At 39.5% G+C, this 20,582-nt stretch overlaps 1 protein-coding gene across 3 annotated transcripts in view; it reads right to left on the bottom strand.

The window, feature by feature from the left end:
* Positions 1 to 20,582, bottom strand: part of LOC128619248 (uncharacterized) — a 45,229-nt gene that overhangs the window by 2,910 nt on the left and 21,737 nt on the right. Inside the window, exons 2-7 of one of the 3 annotated variants that reach the window (XM_053643270.1) lie at positions 18,099 to 18,272; positions 17,929 to 17,964; positions 12,384 to 12,438; positions 12,209 to 12,296; positions 11,017 to 11,456; positions 4,712 to 4,831 (exon numbers count right to left, since the gene is read on the bottom strand). In XM_053643270.1, the coding sequence (XP_053499245.1) occupies positions 4,712 to 4,831; positions 11,017 to 11,456; positions 12,209 to 12,296; positions 12,384 to 12,438; positions 17,929 to 17,964; positions 18,099 to 18,211 (852 nt within the window). In that variant the 5' untranslated portion in view covers positions 18,212 to 18,272. The remainder of the gene's footprint in view (positions 1 to 4,711; positions 4,832 to 11,016; positions 11,457 to 12,208; positions 12,297 to 12,383; positions 12,439 to 17,928; positions 17,965 to 18,098; positions 18,273 to 20,582) is intronic. The other 2 variants (XM_053643273.1, XM_053643272.1) reach the window with 2 other exon arrangements.

Raw genomic sequence — 20,582 nt, 5'->3', positions numbered from 1 at the left:
CAAATTACTAATACTCATGCAGCCTGCTAATAAGTTTTCATTTGTTCACTTTCTTTTATCGTATGCATATAATCCTTTTGGTTTGAGTATTCTCTCCATCCCATCTAGACCTGTATAAACAAGTCTAAACAAGTACTGTGGTTTGTGTACATGTGTGTGGTTTGAGCTTGCAGGGAAATGTATGCTAAATAAATTTGCTTGCATACAGCACAATTATGACCCACTTTGACACTAAGAGACCGTGCCAATGTAAATGCTCTTATCTTCTGGGACTGGCTTCAGTGTTACGTAACTGCCAGATAATCCTGTTAAACTTTTACAGCAAGAGCTGACCAGAGAGAACACACATCTCAAACTGCAGTTTTAGTCTTTGCCTCTTCAAGCCAAATGACATGTGAATGTGTATGGCATGTGTAATGAGAACGTGTAGTGAGGAATTCAGATCAGTCAGAGAGTGACCTTTATGGCATTTGTTTGTCAGTGTAAGGACGGTGGTGGGAGAAGAGAATACTTTTACACAATTATGTCAGATGACTGTGCGAAAGTTGTGGTGTGCTGTAAATAAGCCTGTAAATAAGACTGCCTACTCGAAGCATAAACCCTGAACAGAGAGTTCACCAAGTCCTTTTGCATTTGTCTCACTGTGTTTTTCCTGTGTTAAATGGGCTCCACCATGCTTTGTGTTGAGAGATGTGTACTCTGCTGTGTGGGAGTGGAGGGAGTCAACAGATAGAAGTTTCCAAATTTACAAAACTGCAGCTGTTGAGAAAGCCTTAAGAGGATTGTTCGTTTTCCCAGTTTGCCATTTGGCTCCACTAGGGGGAGCCATTCATGACAGAGTTTTGACTCAGCATTGGCAAAAATGTTTGTTTATGCCTGGATGAATTTCTCAGATCTCCTGCAGCACCTCAGTGCAAGTGTCACTTCCCTGGGTGCATGTGCTGTTTCCACAGCAAAGCTGCTGCAGTATTGCACTGACCCAGTAGGTAGATCTGCACTGTGCTGTGCGGGGGTGGGGGGAGTCAACAGAAATTTCAAAACTTAAAAAAGGATGTGAATATGCTTCATTTACATATGTAATCCTGTTGTACAAACTCCACATAACTGCCAAGGGTGGTGTTTTATCATCTGGATACCGTCTTGCGCACATGCATGTCAAGACCTTTACCACAAAGTCACACAGTGACCTTATAAAATGGTAAAATATCATCAATGGTCATTGTTCCCTTTGGAACTTTCTCACAGATTTTGGCTTCAGTGGTTTTGAGTGACAAGCTGGTGGTTATGTCGAGTTATTTAACATTGTATTATGACATATGTAGCAGGGATCCCAAGGAATCACCTCACACTGACTGCACTGACTGGAAGGGTGTTCGAATATGATCAGCACACTCACTCCACTGGGGGTTGATCTTATAAAATCTGGACAGGTGCATGGCCATGCTCAGCAGTGCAGAACTCCTGGAGCATCATGCCTCTCAGCAGTGTCCATGACAATGAAACATCCCTTCTGGTGTGGCCATTCATGGTAGGACTGAGCTTTTAGCCCATCCATAGGTTGTGGTTATGACCCATCACCCAGTGGCCCAAGAATCTGCTTAGACAGGGACTGTTCCAAACTAATAACTAATGATCTCAGGGTTGAGATACATAACCTTAAGCAGGATCCAAGGGTTCAGCCACATTGTCACTCAGGAACCACCTGGTCATCTGAGTATGCAGCATGAGCTTAGCACTACTGTATGCAGTTCTCCCAGCCCTTGCTGGGAGGTGATCGTCTGTCAAAAATGTTGTCTAAAATGATACTCCAAACATGTGCTTAGCTCCATTATAAACACTGCTAGGAACTTCCAGCATACAAGGCCCTTGTGCTAGGGTTCTAGCACTCCTAAAGTGCTATGCCACAGCTATCAGTCTGCATGTCCAAGCATGAGCACTATTCCTATTCCCTGGTAGCCTAGGTGTAACTGAGTGAAAACTCAGTGGAGGTGATCACATGATGAAGTAGGTCAGCCATGAGTGACCTAAGCCACAGCCGGTAACTAGGAAGTTAGAGGACAGTAATGCTTCCACTAAGTAAGAGACACTGAGGGTAAAACATTGCAGGAAGATGAAGGGAAACCTCCAAGTAATCCAACTGAAGAACTTGGTATGAGACTGCATTGGAGGACAGGCTCTGACTATAGTCATGCAGATGCCTCACAAATTTATTAGGGGTCCAAGCATTAATTCTATCAATTTTCTGTACCAATTATCCTACACAGGGTCACAGGGAGTCTGGAGCCTGTCTCAGGGGATTCGGGGCACAAGGCAGGGGACACCCTGGACTGGGTGCCATCCCATTGTAGGGCACAATCGCACACGAACTCACACTACGGACAATTTAGAGATGCCAATTAGCCCACAAAGCATGTCTTTGGATTGGGGAGGAAACCGGAGTATCTGGATGAAACCCCCAAAACACAGGGAGAACAATTTTCACACACAGGGCAAAGGCGGGAATTGAACCCCGAACTCTGGAGGTGCGAGTCAAATCTGCTACCACTAAGCCACAGTGCCCGATATTTTATCATCAAATATACTAATTAATAATTATCAAAAACATCTTGACATTTGTTAACAATATGGCTACCACCTGCCAAATTTTGGTGTAGTTGATTTTTATTATTACAAATACTATTATATTTGTTGGGATTTTTAGGTACCCAAGCATCTCGTGTTGGGAAGCCTATTGTTTCAGTTTTTCTTATTATTATTTTTATTAGGGGTCCAAGCAGCAAAAGTAATTGTTAGGATATTTCTTTTCTTCTTCTTCTGCCTTAAAATTAATGGTGCAAACCAATGGCCTATTTTCTCAAATGTGGTGTCAAATTTTCAGGAGAGTGTGAACCTCAATAATTATGAAAACATGTTGAGATTTGTAAACAATATGGCAGCCACATGTCAATCAATTCTTACAAGGTGGAGCTTAATTTACTCAAACAACTGTAACTCTTGATTTTTTTTTTTTTTTAATGGATTTGCATGAAAATATAAAGTCATATGCAGTGTATGGGGCATGGACATAAATAGGGGTCAGAGCTCAGGTCAAATAACTGATGAAAAAAGAACAGCCTGATCCAGCTGAAATTTGGTATTATGCATTGATGTTCTGCTCTAGTAGCCAATGCAGTCTCATTTAAATTGCTCACTGGGGAGCACTATTCAGGTTTGTGCATAAAAAATCAAGCATATCTCTTGGAAAATAAGGTGTATATTTAAATAGCTTTTTTTTCTTTTTACCTTGATTGTCATACAAAATTGACTTTCGGAACATTTAGCTTCACCCAAATGATCAAATCTGTCAAAATTTGCATAATACGTTAAACCTACTTTTGCAAACTAGTCCTAGAATTTTCGGATCTTCAAAAAAATCTGTCAAACTACTCTGTGAAACTCAATTTTCAAAAACAGGCTGACATTTATACACAATATGGCTGTTACATGCCAATCAATTCTTATGAGGTGGAGCCTAATTTACTCAGCTTTAATTCATAATTGGTTGCATGGATTTGTACAAAACCTGAAATGTATACACAACAAACATTCTAAGATCATATGCATAAGTTGTGGTAATACATACGGGCAGGGTTAAGTTCAAATGACACTTTCTTAGAAACTAAGTTCTACTGAGCTAATATTTGGTAGACTGCATACTAGTGCTAATCTGTAAGTCAGCCTTTGGTGATGACCTGATTACTTACAAAACATAGCCACCATCAGCCAATCAGTTTCCACCAAGCAGGGTAAACATTGACCTATTGTCTTTAAACTTGAATGATAGGGTCTTCTAGGGACATAAGAGTAAATCATGCAGCTAACTCAAATGCTATTCATAGTTTTTCACAGAAAAACAAGTATATCTCTAGAGGTTAATAGTTAAAAATAAGGTTAATAGTGATTTTTCCCCCTCATAATTCTTTGGCTGAACACATAAAAATCTGCCTTTTGGGCCTTTTAGCCACACAAATATGCAAATTTTGGAACCTTTGCATAATATGCTTAATATATATTTGCAAAATAGTCCTAGAAATTTTTCACCTATGTTCCCAAACTTGGTGTCAACTCAAAGTTTAATCCTCGATAATTATTCAAATCATGTTGAAATTTGCAAACAACATGGTTTCCACATGCCAATCAATACTATTAGGAGCTTGATTTTCTTTAACTGAGGACTGGCTGTATGTGTCCACATGAAAGACATCTTCAGGTGAATGTTATGAGGTATGCAAAGTTTGAGAAATGAATGTCGATAGAGGGCGGGGATAAGTTAAAATAGCTATTTTATTTATTGTTGTTGTTAGGAAAAGGGTAAGCGAACTAGAAATGAATGAATCAATCTCCTGCCTCCATTACCACTTATTCCCTGTCCAAGTAAACAACCTCTGCCAGAAAATAGACAGTGCAAGACAGACATTAAAGACAAAGTCAGCAACAGCAACATGTGGGACATCAGACATTAGTCATCCACTCTGACCTCTGAGGGTCATATATTAGAGACAAACATGTTTGGATATGTTCAGGTCACATAAGGCCTGAGATATTTGGATGTGTGTGTGTGTGTATGAGTGGTCAAGAATGCCAGCAGTCCAAATAGATCATTGATCAAAATCTGAAGACATTAGCTTAACAACACCCTGTCTCAGATGTCAGAAAAGCATTGTGCTTTTACCTCTGTCTTGTGTGAATTGTTGTGGCCATTCTCCAGTGATGGACCCTTCAAAAAGAGAATGTTGCTCTCGTCAGGAGGCTTCCATATGTACTCCTCTCCATCACCCATGGACACTGCCCCCTAGTGGCCAGACAGAGAGTTTTACAGAATATAGCTCATATCCATCTCTTTATGTACAAACACATACACACACAAAATGACAATTAGATGCTGTGATTCTTGCCTTCAATCTCCTTATCATCTTCCATACACACACACACACACACACACACATGCATGAAGCATGTTTATCACAAAATACTCAACAGCTTTTTCCACATATCTGTAATGAAGAACTTTCACCCATGACTATTTTAACACCATATAAAATTCAGTGTTTGGTGTAGGGGTTAGAACTTGGATGCAGAGCCAGTGATGAAAGTTTACAAGCATAAACGTTTGCTGTGTGTCTGGCTATTTATTTCCCTGACTGAAGCAGTTTCCACCTCAGCATTTCCTCTCTACTACCTTCAACACAAAACACACAGTGCAGCCTGCCAAAAGCCCTCTTACATAATTACCCTATTGTGTGCTGCATTTGCACATGCACACAGATCTGCACATAGCCATTCACAGGCTAAAATATGAAATGCATTTAGCATTTGGCAGCATCTGTATTGGTGCACAACTTTGTAGCAGCAGGAAGACATGCAGAAGTGTGAGCGCACACACACACAAAATTTGGAGAAACACAGATATGAACATTCATACATGTCATACTCAAAAATATACATACCTATACACTGTTGTGCTCATCTGCTGTCTACAACCAGAGGTTGATATTTAAAATCACTGATTTATAAGAAAAAGTATATCCTATGCATACTCAAACAAGCATTTATGTTATGCACTACACCAAATAAATGTATGAACTTTATGAACATTTGCATAATATGCTAAATATATTTTTGCAAACTAGTCCTAGGAATTTTCACCTGTGTTCTTAAATATGGTGTCAAACTCAGCAGTCTAATCCTCAATAATGAATCATGTTGCAATTGCAAACAACATGGTTTCCACATGCCAATCAATACAAGTAGGAGCTTGATTTACTTAAACAGCTTTAACTGAGGACTGGTTGTGTACGTTCACATGAAAGGCATCTTCAGGTGAATGTTATGAGTTATGCAAAGTTTGAGGTCAATAGGGGGCAGAGTTAAGTTCAAATAGCTGTTTCTCTGAAACCGAAATCCTGACTGAGCTGAAATTTGGTTTATTGAGTTGTTCTGAAAATCTGTAACTGGATTTTAATTTCCACTGGGTTATGTCAAAAACATATATGTCTTCAGCCAATCAGCTTTCATTTCAGTAACATTTCATGCAATTTCAGACATTTTATACTCATAAAATTTTGTTGGCAAGAGCTGGCCACTGGAAGTGATATTTGTAAAAGGTGCTTGGACCCCGATCACTACCGTTTATGGCTATGTTTTATTATTATTATTATTATTATTATTATTATTATTTTGAAAAGGGAAAGGGAACTAGGAATTAGTGAGTGCTGATCTCATACCTATTTGCCCAACTGTATTAAAATAATGATAATGAGTCTTTATTGGTCACATATACAGTAGAGCACAGTGAAATTGCTTTCTTCACATACCCCAGCCTGTCAGGAAGCTGGGGTCAGAGCGCAGGGTCAGCCATGATACGGCACCCCTGGAGCAGAGAGGGTTAAGGGCCTTGCTCAAGGGCCCAACAGTGACAGCTTGGCAGTGCTGAGGCTTGAACCCCCGACATTCCGATCAGTAACCCAGAGCCTTAATCACTAAGCCACCACTGCCCCATAAGCAATAAATATTTAAGCATATAATCATATATTTAAAGAATATAGCTCCAAGTAGATGTCATAATTACTATTACACTCCCCTTAGTAATTTGACACCAAATTTGTGAAGATTGGCCAAAATCCTAGGACTAGTTCACAATTTTTTTTTTTTTTTTGCATATTATGCAAATGAGCAAAAATACATCTTGAGAGAAATTAGTGTGCCGGGCCTAGTTTAATTCGGAATAAGCCAAGGAATAAGAGCAAAAAATCATTTTGAATGTAGTACGGTTCTTGAGATGACATACAAACATATACACTTGCACTATAGTGCCACTACCAAGCTGATTGGGCTCTGTATTCGGACATAGAGTACTACCAGTTGACCAAGTTTTGCATCTCTTTTACTTTTTCCAGTTTGGTCTGCATGATTCATTTCAGTGGCAAATCAGAATAAAAATAAGAAATTTAGCCGCAAACAGCAATCTGCAGGTCGGAGCACACATAGAACCATAAAGAGACCTTAGATCAACATACTTATGAAGTTTTGTAATGATAGCTGGTATAGCTATATAAATGGTAGTTGTTTAACATTCATGTTGAAAGCTGACTGTCTGAAGGCAGCCATGATTTTGATGAAATACAATTATAATTAAAAATCCAGTTACAGATTAGCAGATTGATGCACCAAACCAAATTTTTGGCTCAATTTTACTTTTGATTTCTGAGAAACAGCTAGTTGAACTAGCCTAAGAATATGAGTAATGCTTCCAGTGGCCAATTATATGACACAGTATCAGCTACTAGTAGGTCCCTTTGTGAAATTACCATTACATTTTCATGACAATAGCTTAATGGGAACCTTGTCAACTGCCTGCTAAAACCAATGGTGATTGGCCAATGGTGGATTAGCACACCTTAACAAATTCTAGCTTGATTGGCCTTACAGTTCTTGCAGGAACTTTGTACTGAACTGTATTTCTAGTTTGTTTCAAATCCATATGACCAATCATGAAGTACAGGTATTTGAGTAAATTAACTCCATCTCCTAAGAACTGACTGACCTATGGTGGATATATTGTTTATGAATGTCAACATGTTTTGATATTTGATATTTTATTGAGGTTCACACTCTCCCAAGTAGTTTCACATCAATACTGTTAAGACTGGCCAAAAATCTAGTTTGCAAAAGTAGGTTTAACATATTATGCAAAATTTGTGTGGGTGTGGCTAAATGATCCAAAAGGCAATTTTTGATAGTTTAGGCAAAAGAATCAAGCTAAAAAATTCATTTCCACACTTTATTTTCCAAAACATATGCCAAAAGAGGCTAATTTGAGTGAGACTGCATCAAACATATTTTAGCTTCATAGGACCTACAGCCTGATAAACAGTTATTTGAATCTAACCCCACTGCTCCTGAAATCTGTAAGATGAACTGTGTTTTCTTATATGACCATTGTATCAATGTGGTGGCTCAACGGTTAAGGCTCTGGGTTACTGATCAGAAGGTTGGGCGTTCAAGCCCCAGCACCGCCAAGCTACCACTGTTCGGCCCATGAGCAAGTCCCTTAACCCTCTCTGCTCCAGGTGCACTGTATCATGGCTGACCCTGACCCCACCTTCCCAACAAGCTGGGATATGTGAAGAAAAGAATTTCACTGTGTTGTAATGTATATGTGACAAATAAAAGCTTCTTCTTCTTCTAAAATCAGGAACCTTTGAGTCATGATGTGATTCATGATCATGAAATATGATCATGTAAGAGAACACAGTTGATATTACAGATTTTAGTTTATTTATAATATCTGTGAGATTGGAGTGATGATTAGATGGGCATCAAACTGACATTTTGAGGCAGATACAGAATGTCAATTGAATTAACCTCACTAAAAGTCAGCATTTTCATCTGACATTTAGCTAGGATGCAAAAATGTTTAAAAAGCAGGGTTAAATTGTTGAAACTTAGATAAAGACTTTATTTTGTGTGCAGCTATTCCCAAACCATGGCCTTTCATGTTGTTAACATTAGAACATGAGTAAAGGCATCATATTTTTTATTTAATAATGGATATGTACATTTTCTCATATTTTCTTCAACCACAACTTTATGCCTCAATTTGAGCCAGGTAGTGTCCTTCTGACCATGTATTGTAAAGTTCGAAGAAATTTGATTTTGCAATCAAAAAATATGGCCATTTTAGTACATATATACATGCTATAGCCTAAAATTTCACTGACCTGTAGTGGCCAAATGGTTTGGCCAATCAGAATCAGAATGAGCTTTATTGCCAAGTTTGCTCACACACACAAGGATTTTGTGCAAGTCTATTCTCTAGTTTCAGTGTGCCACAGTAAAACAAAATTAATAATAATAATTAGCAAAATTAACTAAATTAACCAAGCTTCATGGTTCTGGAGAGGACTTACTGTTTTTGTTAGCATTAGTTGTTGCCAAATCAGCCACCAAATGTCTGCCTAATAGACAGTCAGACAACCCTTTCCAGAAAGCCATGGATGCAAGTGTTTGGCCCCAAGCTCACACGCAGGTAAAAGATCTGAGGAGTCAGTGAGAATTTTGGAGCGCGCGGACTGTGAAGGAAGGGAGACATCCACTAGCAGAGTGCACTAGCATTTAGCCGAGCACGCATAGTTCAGATATTCACAATAAATATATTTTTTATCTTACATTCACCCATTTCTCAGATTTGTTACTCAACATTGCCAAGAATCTTCACCTGAACTGGTGGAATTGATCGAAATTGAATGCAATCGTATAAATCTGCCGAGTTTATGAGAGAACTGTTCTTAATGATGTCCGATTCGTGAGTGAGTCGTTTGTTTGAGTCGGTTCATTTCAATAAATTGGAGAATCCCGTTGACAAAACCAGTCTGTATGATTCATGCCCGAATTGAACCGATTTGATTCTCAAGTTCAACTCACTGATTCAGTGATCCTGTCACTGTTTTAGATAATTTCCACATTTCTTTCTGGAGCTGCTGGTGTGTGAAACTTATTATTCACTGTCAGGAAGCTGGGGTCAGAGCACAGGGTCAGCCATGATACGGCGCCCCTGGAGCAGAGAGGGTTAAGGGCCTTGCTCAAGGGCCCAACAGTGGCAGCTTGAGTGAGATAATAGGAAGAAGAAGGAGAAGGAGAACAATAGGTTTCCTCCTGACAGAGGTATCCTAATAAAAAAATCCATAGACAATTATATGGCCTTTGGAGTCATGGATTTAGACCTTTGATCTTTCCCCACAAGAAAACATAGTTCACCATGTTGTCACCACAATTCTCATTTTCCACAGACTGCATTAGAACACTATAATAGTTGTCTGGAAAGTCTGACTAAGAAAATGATACATTAATAACTGCAAATGATTATTTTCTTCCATTATTTATTTTGTACTTATCATAGGTATAGCCACAAGGTTGAAATTACTCATTTGATTATTTAGCATGCCTTATTATGGTTGATCAGTCTATTAAGAACAGCCAATATATGTCTTGTTTGTTATGTGTGTGTTCATTGAATGATTTCCTGAAAGATGAGAGCAAGAAAATTTAAGTAGAATGTGTTAATATTTGGGTTTGATGAAGTTTGAAGTTTGATGAAGTTTGATCCACACTTCATGAAAGTGTGAAACATGACTACAGAGACAATGGACTGATTAATGTAATAGGCAGAGAATGCAATTTACACCTCGCCCTAAGACCATGTTGAGCAATTTGAGGTCAGCCCAGTTAGAAAGGGTTAAAACCCTATGACACCGATGCATCTTGGAGTCGAATTGAGCCATCCATTAGGAGTCACTCAGGAGTTGTCGTCAACCAAGCGCTTCAGAAGTTCTCACTACTGAACATCATGAGGAGATTTGCTCTGAAACATCATCATGAGACTCTGAGACGCATCAAGACTGGTTGGTGCAAAGCCCCTGACTCCATCCTTTGTGAACCACTGTGAACCACCTATTCACTCATTAAATGTTCTTCTGCAATCTGCCTACAAGACTCTGCTGAGTACGCCTTCACTCCATTCACCATCCCTGACTGATTTCCCAAGATGCCACTCCAAAGCCGACCAAATCTTTGACAAATCAACACAGCTGGGAGTCCCCTCCAGAATAATGATGCAACAAGGGAATCCCTGTCTAAAGAGACAATGCAAATGCAAGTACTGTACCCCCAGATTCTTGCTCAACTGGTTCTTAATACAAACTTTAAAGCCCTTCTATATCACAACAAAAAGGTCCAACTGATAAGTTGATGGTTCATTCAGGTCATGGTCTGAGAAATAACATACAGAGTTTACTGTGGCAACAGAGTGAGGTCAGCCCAGACTTCTCTATCTCTGATAGAGTCTAGGTCCTAAGGGGTCCCCAAATATACCCACGCCAAATGTAAGAAATAATCCTGGGTCTTCCCTGAGCTATTATAAACAAAATCCTATTATTGTGTAACTAGTTGACTCTTGGCACTCTGAATCTGTGTGTTTACCTTGGGGAAGTTGGGTATGTGGAAAGGTTCCATGGTTTTGGATGACGCTGATGTATTTTCCTCCTCTGATCCTTCCTGCCTCCTTCCTCTCTCCAGCTTTCTCACCTTCCTCACAGAGGCATACTCGGCCATCATTTCCGCTTGCCCTGCCTCATTCAGTCCTCTATTCTCCACTCCCCCTCCTCCTCCTCCTTGTCTGTTCTCAGTAATTGATTGGCTTTGTATTGTATTCAGAAGTGGAGCTGGGGGAGGAGCTCTCCACACACCAACCCTTTCATATAGTCCTTCGTCCTCTGGGGACAGATGTTCACGCTCCTCACTCTCAGAGCCAGTGGGGAGGCAGGGCATCTGGCAGCTAGAGGTTGGAAGGCGGTCAGAGGTCGAGCGGTGACTTTGCAGCAATAGTAGGTCCATGCTGGCTGGGCGATTCTTAGGAGCACCTATCAACAATACAGATCTGTTATTCACCAAAAGCAGTAAATGGGCTAGTCATTGTACTGGATCTGTTATTTGGTATATTTTGCTCATCTTACACTTCTTCATCCTGTAGAATTTGCATGTTATACAGTCCTGTGTACAATACTTCTGTGTGACTTGCACATTGCACCAGTTATTCCAGAGGTATGTTCATCCACTATGTACATGTATACAAATATGAGGACAGTAAAATTGTCTTGACCTTTAATTAAAACATGGATCACAGATTACTTGATTAATGATGTGACCCCAATTTTGAGGCCAATCAATTCACACACTCACAAGCATGCATAGGATACAAATTTTTTTTTTGGCCCCAAAATTACAGGACTTTCATAAATAAATTTCTGTTGTGAATGCCGGTACAAATGATTTACGAATTAATCCACCTTTGGTAAATTAGGCTCGATGTTGTTTTGAAAGATAGTTCCCTAGCATACTCAGTCACATTTGATGCAAAGCTTACCAGAAAGATCCACAGGGCATTTGGTTGAGGCCAGTTATGAACTCAAGTGAAGTAGCTGAGGAACTGTACAAGTTCAGGAGTTGAATAAAGTTATGCTCTGCACATTGCTATTTGTTATTGTTTATGAATGAATAAAAATTATTAGATAACAATTCCCAGCAGCCCAGTTTAAATTCTTTTAAAAATATTTTATCACATTACACCCCTGTCTCTGACACACATACAAATTCGCACACACTTTGCACTCACCATTTGTATTGCAAGGCAGTCGGTGCATCTCATGCAGGCGTGTGTCTGATTTACTCATGGAACTCAGCTTGGACTGACGAAGAATACCCTGCAACACATACATCTTTAATGTGTGCATGTACATGTGTGTCATACTTTAACATATGCCTGTTATCAGCATAAATTAACAACTCACCATGTCCCTCTTTTGGTCCCCCACACTGGCATGGCTGTGTTTACTTTTGCTTTTCCTGCAAGAGCAAATTACATGGTTAACGCTAGAGAAAAAATATGATATTTTTATATGAGTAGGGAGAAACATGCTCCATAAAGCTAGAGAAATTAGAGAAGGGAGAAACATACCCCTATATTCCTCTCTTCCTTTCATCTCTCCATCTTTCCCATATACCCATATCTCTCTGGAAACCTCTGCCATTCTCTTATTTTTCACACCCCCTCATTGGGTTTCACTTCCTTCACACTTCCCTCTGTTTGATCCTTCTCCACCTTTGTGCATCTCTGACAATGCTTGCATGTGAACATTAAAATACCTAACATGTGCATACTGTAATATGTGCTCCAAAGTGTATAAAAGGCTTTCAGCTCTGTCACCATCATCATTGCTGAGTGACTAGAATTTGTGAGTCCTGATTCTGTTCAAGTGATAACACATTCAATTTACCCTCTTCCCTATTGTAGAAAAGATACAAGCATATAGCTTCAGTGCATAGGGCTTTTTGTTGGCAATGAAAAAAATGACTATTTAGTCAGAGAAGAAAAATAAGATGGTCCTGAGCTATTGGGATTACCATGACATTCATATGTCATATGCCAGCTCACATACGCCAAAAGTAATCATTCCCTAAGTTCAAGCATTAGCTAGCTGAGTCTAATAGCCCTGATGCACAGAGATTTCAGGAAAGCCCCTACATTCAGCCTACAGTCCAGTGCAAGCAGTGGACCAACCATTTTCCTACAACCAGAACTTATATATTTAGCTAGCTAACTGTTAGGTGTCTAGTTCATTCTGTATGATATCTTTTGTTTATGATGCCTATTTATATTCCTTTTATATAAGCACAGTTTCAGGCACTGCTGCTTGATCAGGCATCCACAGTAAGAGCTAGCTTGCTGATGGCAGCTAAAAGACAAACTCTTGCTGAGAGATCTTGCTCTTTCATCTGATAGTCTTAACAGTGACACACTCAGGCATACCATAAATTATTTTATCTTCATAACACCTCAGTAATACTGAGCAATTGTGTCATGAATACTTGGACTGCTTTTCAACCTGCATAATAAACTTGTCACGTATTTTACGTAATAGAGGTTAGGATGGATGCAAGTGCAGTTAAAGACTTTTATTTGAGAGAGGCAGACAGACAAATCCAAATTGGTAATCAAAAGCATGGTCCAAAAACAGGCAAAAGGTCAGGCAATCGGCAAACGGGCATAAACTAGGCAAGGCAAAACACAAAATGAGAAACTAGATGCAAGATCAAAAACCATGAAACGAAACATGAACAAAAGGCTTGGCATGGTGAATATACTCAATACTACGTGAAGTGCTAAGAGACACGAGGGGTTTAAATGCCAAACATAATCAGGGTGAAACACAAGACAGCTGAAAACAATGACACACATACGAGAAATAACCAATGACAATACTGGACAAAATCTCTTCAGCTGAACTTGGCTTGGCTGAAGCTGAATTTTCTCAAACTCCCCCAAAGTAGATGGAGAATGTTGGTGGACATGGGTAGATCTGGGTGTCATTTGCCTTTTCTAGAAAGTACACAAAGTAGTGGGTAGAAACTAGTTACACAGCAGTCCCGTGGGTAAAAATGCCTTGTTGATGAGAGAGGTGAGATGAAAGAGATAAGTGCCTTCAGATAGGTGGAGGATGGTCCATTTGGTGGCAAACAGCAATTTTTTAAATTCTGACGCAGGCAGCTACAGGACATCAATGGAGGCAACAAAGCAATGGGCAGATACAGCTGTATTCTGGATATAAGGGTTGCATGGAATGCAGTGGAAGACCTGTTATGAGCAAATTGCAGTAGTCCAGTCTTGAAATAACAAGAGACTAATCAAGCACTTGTGTGGCCTCTGTGAATAGAGATTGTTTATCCATATGATGTTGTAAAGAAGAAACCTGCATGAGTGAGTCTTGTGTGTGACCAGATGGTGTAATCTGAGAGTTGTCCAGGGAGATCACAAGAGATTGACATAGGGATACATCTCCAGGGATAAAGTTTCCACTGTTGAAAAGCCATCAATGATGAGATTGGTGCAGAAACATGAGTGTCAGAGGGAGGAAAGGAGAGGATAGCATAGCAGTGTTATGAAAAACCATGTGAGGTCATGCCCTCATTGAGAAAGTGGGTATAGAGTGAGAACAGAAGAGGACCCAGAACAAATCCATGTGGGACACCAGTGGAGAGTTTGCATGGAGCACATCTGGATCCACTTTGTGCAATTGGGTCTCTGTATGAATGCAGTGAGCGTTGTGTATACATTCTTGGTCTTAAGTTGAAGGCTGGGTTTTGGACTCTATCACGATGCAGCCAAGGTTGAAGAGGTGTCTGGTATGGGGGTTAGAGGTAATATTCCAGTTATTTGCAGATAATGGTGTTCTCTTGGCAAATCAAAGTGGACCTCCAATACTCATTTTAACATTTCCCTTCTGAGTGTGAAGTAGTTGGGATGAAAGGGATCCCAGAATATAAATCCCTTCAGTTCTGAAAATGCTGGGCACCAGTTGCAGAACTGTAGTCTGTAACCCTGAATCATCATCAGGAGCCATTTACCTAATGTAATCACCATCCAAGTTTTTGGCTGTAAAGCACAACAGCCCCTGTCCTTCAAGGGCTTACTGTGGAAGCTTTTTTTTTTATTGTTCGAGGGCCCGCCCAATAGAGTAGATGAGAGACACTCAGATGTAGCCAAGAATCTGTGGGTGTGGCCATCCCACCTCTTTTCCACTTCTAATGTGATAAATCAACCAACAAAATTCAAGTGAAAAACAATTGAATGAAAAAGTGAATGTAAAAGAAATGTTTTAGGGGAAAAGGAAAGAACAATAACCTGGTTGTAAACGTGTACACAACAATTTATAATGGAGAACGTAACTGTGCTCATAATTAACTAATCACATTCACACTCAAGTTCAAAATGACAGTGCCCTCCACTAATATTGGCACCCTTGGTAAATATGAGCAAAGAAGGCTGTGAAAATTGTCTTTATTGTTTAACTTTTTTTAATTCACAAAAATACTCTGCTCTCATGGATATCAAACAACTGCAAACAAAACACAGGTCCAAAAAATTAACTTTGTTAAATATAGGCGTGCAACAATTATTGGCAGCCTTTTAGTCAATATTTTGTGCTACCTCCCTTTGCCAAGATAACAGTTCTGAATCTTCTCCTATAATGCCTGATAAGGTTGGAGAATACATGGCAAGGGATCTGAGACCATTCCTCCATACAGAATCTCTCCAGATAGTTCAAATTTGAGGTGGGACTGGGGACTGGGATGGTCATGGCAGGACCTGGATTTGGCTCATTGTCCTGCTGGAAGATCCAACCATGGCCTATTTTTAAGCTTTCTGACAGAGGCAGTCAGGTTTTCATTTAATATCTGTTGATATTTGATAGAATCCATGATGTCATGTGTATCCAAACAAAATGTCCGGGTCCTCTGGCAGAAAAACAGCCCCAAAACATTAAAGAACCACCACCATATTTAAACATGGGCATGGTGCTACCTTTCTGTGTGCGCCACAACCACCTCTGGTGTTCATTGCCAAAAAGATCTATTTTGGTTTCATCTGACCATAAAACCCGATTCCATTTGAAGTTCCAGTAGTGTCTGGAAAACTGAAGATGCTTGAGTTTTTAGATGAGAGAAGAGGCTTTTTTCTTGAAGCCCTTCCAAACAACTTGTGGTGATATAGGTGACTTTGGATTGCAGTTTTGGAGACTTTCTGACAATAACATGCAACTAAGCTCTACAATTCTCCAGCTGTGATCCTTGGAGATTTTTTGGTCACTCGAACCATCCTCATCACAGTGCATTGAGACACTATAGACACGCGTCCTCTTCCAGGTTGATTCATAACATTTCCAGTTGACCGGAACTTCTTAATTATTGCCCTGATGGTGGAAATGGGCATTTTCAATGCTTGGGCTATTTTCTTATAGCCACGTCACATTTTGTGAAGGTCAACAACCTTTTGCAACACATCGTAGCTATATTCCTTGGTCTTACCCATTGTTATGAATGACTAAGGGAATTTGGTCTGTGTGTTACCTCATATTTATACCCTGTAAAACAGGAAGTCATGATTGAACTCCTAGTACTTAAATTTTTTTAAATATCAATGGGAATATACATCAAATATATTTTGCTCATATGAATTCATAGAGGTGCCAATAATTGCTGCACACCTATATTTAACATAGGGCTGCACAATTAATTGAATATCGATCGTGATTACGGTTTTGACTGTCCACAATTACATGAACATGATCTGATCGACTGTGATATTGACGTTTAAAGTTCGTCCTCCGCTCATAGAAAACTCAGCTGCATATCAAATCAAACGCTTCCTAAACTTACTGCCAATCACCATAGAGTGGCATAGGGATGACATCATTTTGTAATGCCAAAACCCGGAAACGAGTTAGCATTTTCTCCCTTCAGATCCATCGTCCCAGATCAATGGGTTTTTGAATGGGATTTTGGTTAAAAGCCTGAAATAAGGTCTGTGGTGAACACAAGCTCAAAATTTTTTTCACGTTTTATTCTATGACAAAAAATGAACCAGTAAAACCCGACTCATGATTTTTTTAAGAAGATTTTACGTGTAGTGAAAAAGGTGGTTGCTAACTGTCACATAATGAAGGTTTAGGACAGATGCAAGTGCAGATAACAGCTTTATTGAAGAGAGGCAGACAAATCCAAAACATGAGACAATAACGTGGTCAAAAACAAGCAAAAGGTCAAGCGATCGGCAAACGGGCATAAACAAGGCTAAACAAGAATCAAACAACAAGGTCGAGAATAAGACCAAAACTATGAACAAAAGGAAACATGGAAAGTACATGGAAAACTCACATAATACTTTGCACCGAACAAAGAGACACGAGGGGTTTAAATGATAAATGTAATTAAGGGTGAAAACAAAACAGCTGAGACTAATGATGACACATAAGGGAACGACCATATAAAGCACACCTTTTATATTTTTTTATATTTAATAAACTATTAAATCATATGTACATTTGACATGAATTTCACTACCGAATGGGCTCATACACAAAATATACACCATAATTTAAAGCTCAATATCATTTGAAGGGAATGACTTACAGTCACAAAACCAACTGTAAAGTGTTCGACTAAGTGTCAGCTGTAACGGACACCTTTTAGATTTTTGATATTTATTAAAATAAACTATTAAGTCATATGTAAAAATTGCCATGTATTTCATTACTGAATGGGCTCATACACAAAATATACCATAATTTAAAGCTCAATAGCATTTGAAGGGAATGACGTACAGTCACACAACCAACTGTACAGTGTTCGACTAAGTGTCAGCTGTAACGGACACCATTTAGATTTTTGATAATTAATAAACTATTAAAATCACATGTAAATTTGACATGAATTTCACTACCGAATAGGCTCATACACAAAATATACAAGACTATCTGTTCTTATACTTTTGCTCACCTAAAAATTGGGTTGTCCACCACCACCAGAACATATCTAGATGTAAAAATCATGAAAGCTGAAATTCTAAGCTATCAGCTCATATTCATCTTTTGATCTTTTAAATAATTCAGTATTACATTGAACATAAAGTTATTAGTCATGTTCTATTACCACTGGTCTTCACTTACGTGCGACACCCCACACACACCAGCACAATGAGGATGGTGACAACGAAGGCTGAGGCAGCAGAGATGGCACCCAGAACCAGCATTGAACCATAAGGGAAGGCCAAAATATCCATGGAGGACCAAGACTTAGAGGAACATGTACAACTTCTACACACTCCAAGCAGTCTCGTGAACCTGTGTAAACAAGAATGAGGTTAAAAGAAAGGCACTGTCTCTCAAAATGCACACCTACAGTACATAAATAAGTAGAGTAAATAACAGCTATGGTTACTTAAAGAGAGCATTTATTGTCGTATACATATACAGTACAGTGAAATGATTTTCTCTGCATATGTAAAGCTGAGGGTCAGGGTGCAAGGGTAGGCATGAGTGTAAAGCTAAGAATTAAATAGACAAGCAGACTGGAGTGGAGAATAAGCACAGAAAACAATATTCAGTATTCAGCTACCCAGTAAAAACTCAGAGTACTATTGGTGGACTATTTTTTACAGTGGACTCTTTTTTAATTAGAAGCAACATGATGTTAGTGCTCTTTCTCTAAAGTCTGCATATCTAGAGTGATCGCAAAAATGCATTGTATCCTGCCAACCTGTAGTCCCTTCCATTAGGGAATACTGCTACCATGAAGGGGTGTATTTGGTCTGCAACAATGTTTAGGTGGATGGTACGTGCCAAAGTAATATCCACATGAATGCCAGGACCCAAGATTTCCCAGCAGAACATTGCCCAGAGCATCATACTGCCTCCACCAACTTGCCTTCCCAGACTTGCCTTCCCATAGTGCATCCTGGTGCCATCTCTTCCCCAGGTAAGCGACACACATGCACCTGGTCATCCACATGATCATGAAAAGAAAACATGATTCATCAGACCAGGCCACCTTTTTCCGTTGCTCTATGGTCCTTTTTTGATACTCGTGTGCCCATTGTAGGCACTTTCGGAAGTGGACAGAGCTCAGCATGGGCGCTCTGACTGGTCTGCAGCTACACAGCCCCATACACAACAAGCTACAATGCACTGTGTTCTGACACCTTTCATAGCCAGCATTTTTCAGCAATTTGTGCTACCTTAGCTATTTCTTGGGATTCGAACAGATGGGTTAGCCTTCGCTTCCTACATGCATCAATGAGTCTCAGGCACCCATGACCTTATGCTAGTTCACCAGTTTTCCTTCCCTGAGAACTTTTGTTAGGTACTAACCAATGCATACTGGGAACACCGTGCAAGACCTGCCATTTTAGAGATGCTCTCACCCAGTCATCTATCCATCACAATTTGGCCCTTGTCAAAGTTGCTCAGATCCTTACACATCAACTTCGAAAACTGACTGTTCACTTGATGCCTAATATATCCCACCCCTTGACAGATGCCATTGTCATGAGATTATCAATGTTATTCACTTTACTCATCAGTGGTTTTAAATGTTATTGCTGTTGATGTATATTTTTATCAAGAAAGACAAAGCTCAACATAAATATAGTGACTGAAAGATCTGGATATAGATAAAGAGGGTGGATGGCTACAATTTCTTTTAAGGTCATTTCCCAATAGCAGGTAGGTAATCTTCTCTCACCAGGAATTGGTCATTCTGGATCACAGCAATGGAGAACAAAGAGAAACAAAATATAACTGTTAAATATAGTAACAAGCTGTGATTATCAGGGTCCAAGCCCCTTCTGCAAATATCGCCCGCAGTGGCCAATTCATTATTGTTACAAAGAACAATAAAGATTCCATAGATTAACATACTTTTAAGGTTTGTGAGGATTCCTGACAAATGAAATGTCTGAAATTGCATAAAATGTGAAAGACATTTGGCTGAAGGAGGCCATGTTTTTGAAGTAAACCAAAAGAAATTAAAGTCCAGTTACATATTAGCAGAACAATTCAGCACACGAAATTTAAGCTCCATCAGACTCTTGGTTCCTGGGAAACAGCTAACTGGAATGTATATATTATTATCTCCACCACTTTCAACAACCATACCTGAAACTTTGCATAACCTCCTCATAACATTGGCCTGAAGAAACAAGTTCTTGGTTACAATTAGTCCTGTAAATCAAGCTCCACCCCACTTGGTGTGATTGTCCTGTGGAGGCCGTGTTGTTTGCAAATCTCAATGTTTTTAATAATTATTGAATATTAGACTCTACTGAGTAATCTAACACCAATTTTAGGAACATGGGCCAAAAAGACATTGTAAGTATAGACATAATGCCTTCTAATTTTTTATTTATATAATTAATCTAGTCATACAATGGCAATCTTACTATGTCCTTGTTTGCCAATAACTGCAAAAACAGTTACCCAGCCAACATGCTTGTGTGGGCCCCACATGGGTTACACTCGGGCTACAGAGGTACTGAATGGGCATGGGCCCAAAATGGGCATCTTATCTGGGGTTCACTTGGGTCAACCAAGTAGGTCCCACATGGGGGAACCCAGGTGGGCTCCCCATGTGGCTCCTAGTTGGGTCACTAATGG

This window comes from Ictalurus furcatus, chromosome 15 (genome assembly GCF_023375685.1).
Source record: "Ictalurus furcatus strain D&B chromosome 15, Billie_1.0, whole genome shotgun sequence".
In the NCBI taxonomy this organism is placed as follows: Eukaryota; Metazoa; Chordata; class Actinopteri; order Siluriformes; family Ictaluridae; genus Ictalurus; species Ictalurus furcatus.
Note: the sequence above shows the minus strand (reverse complement) of the source record. Positions and strands in the feature narration are given on the sequence as shown.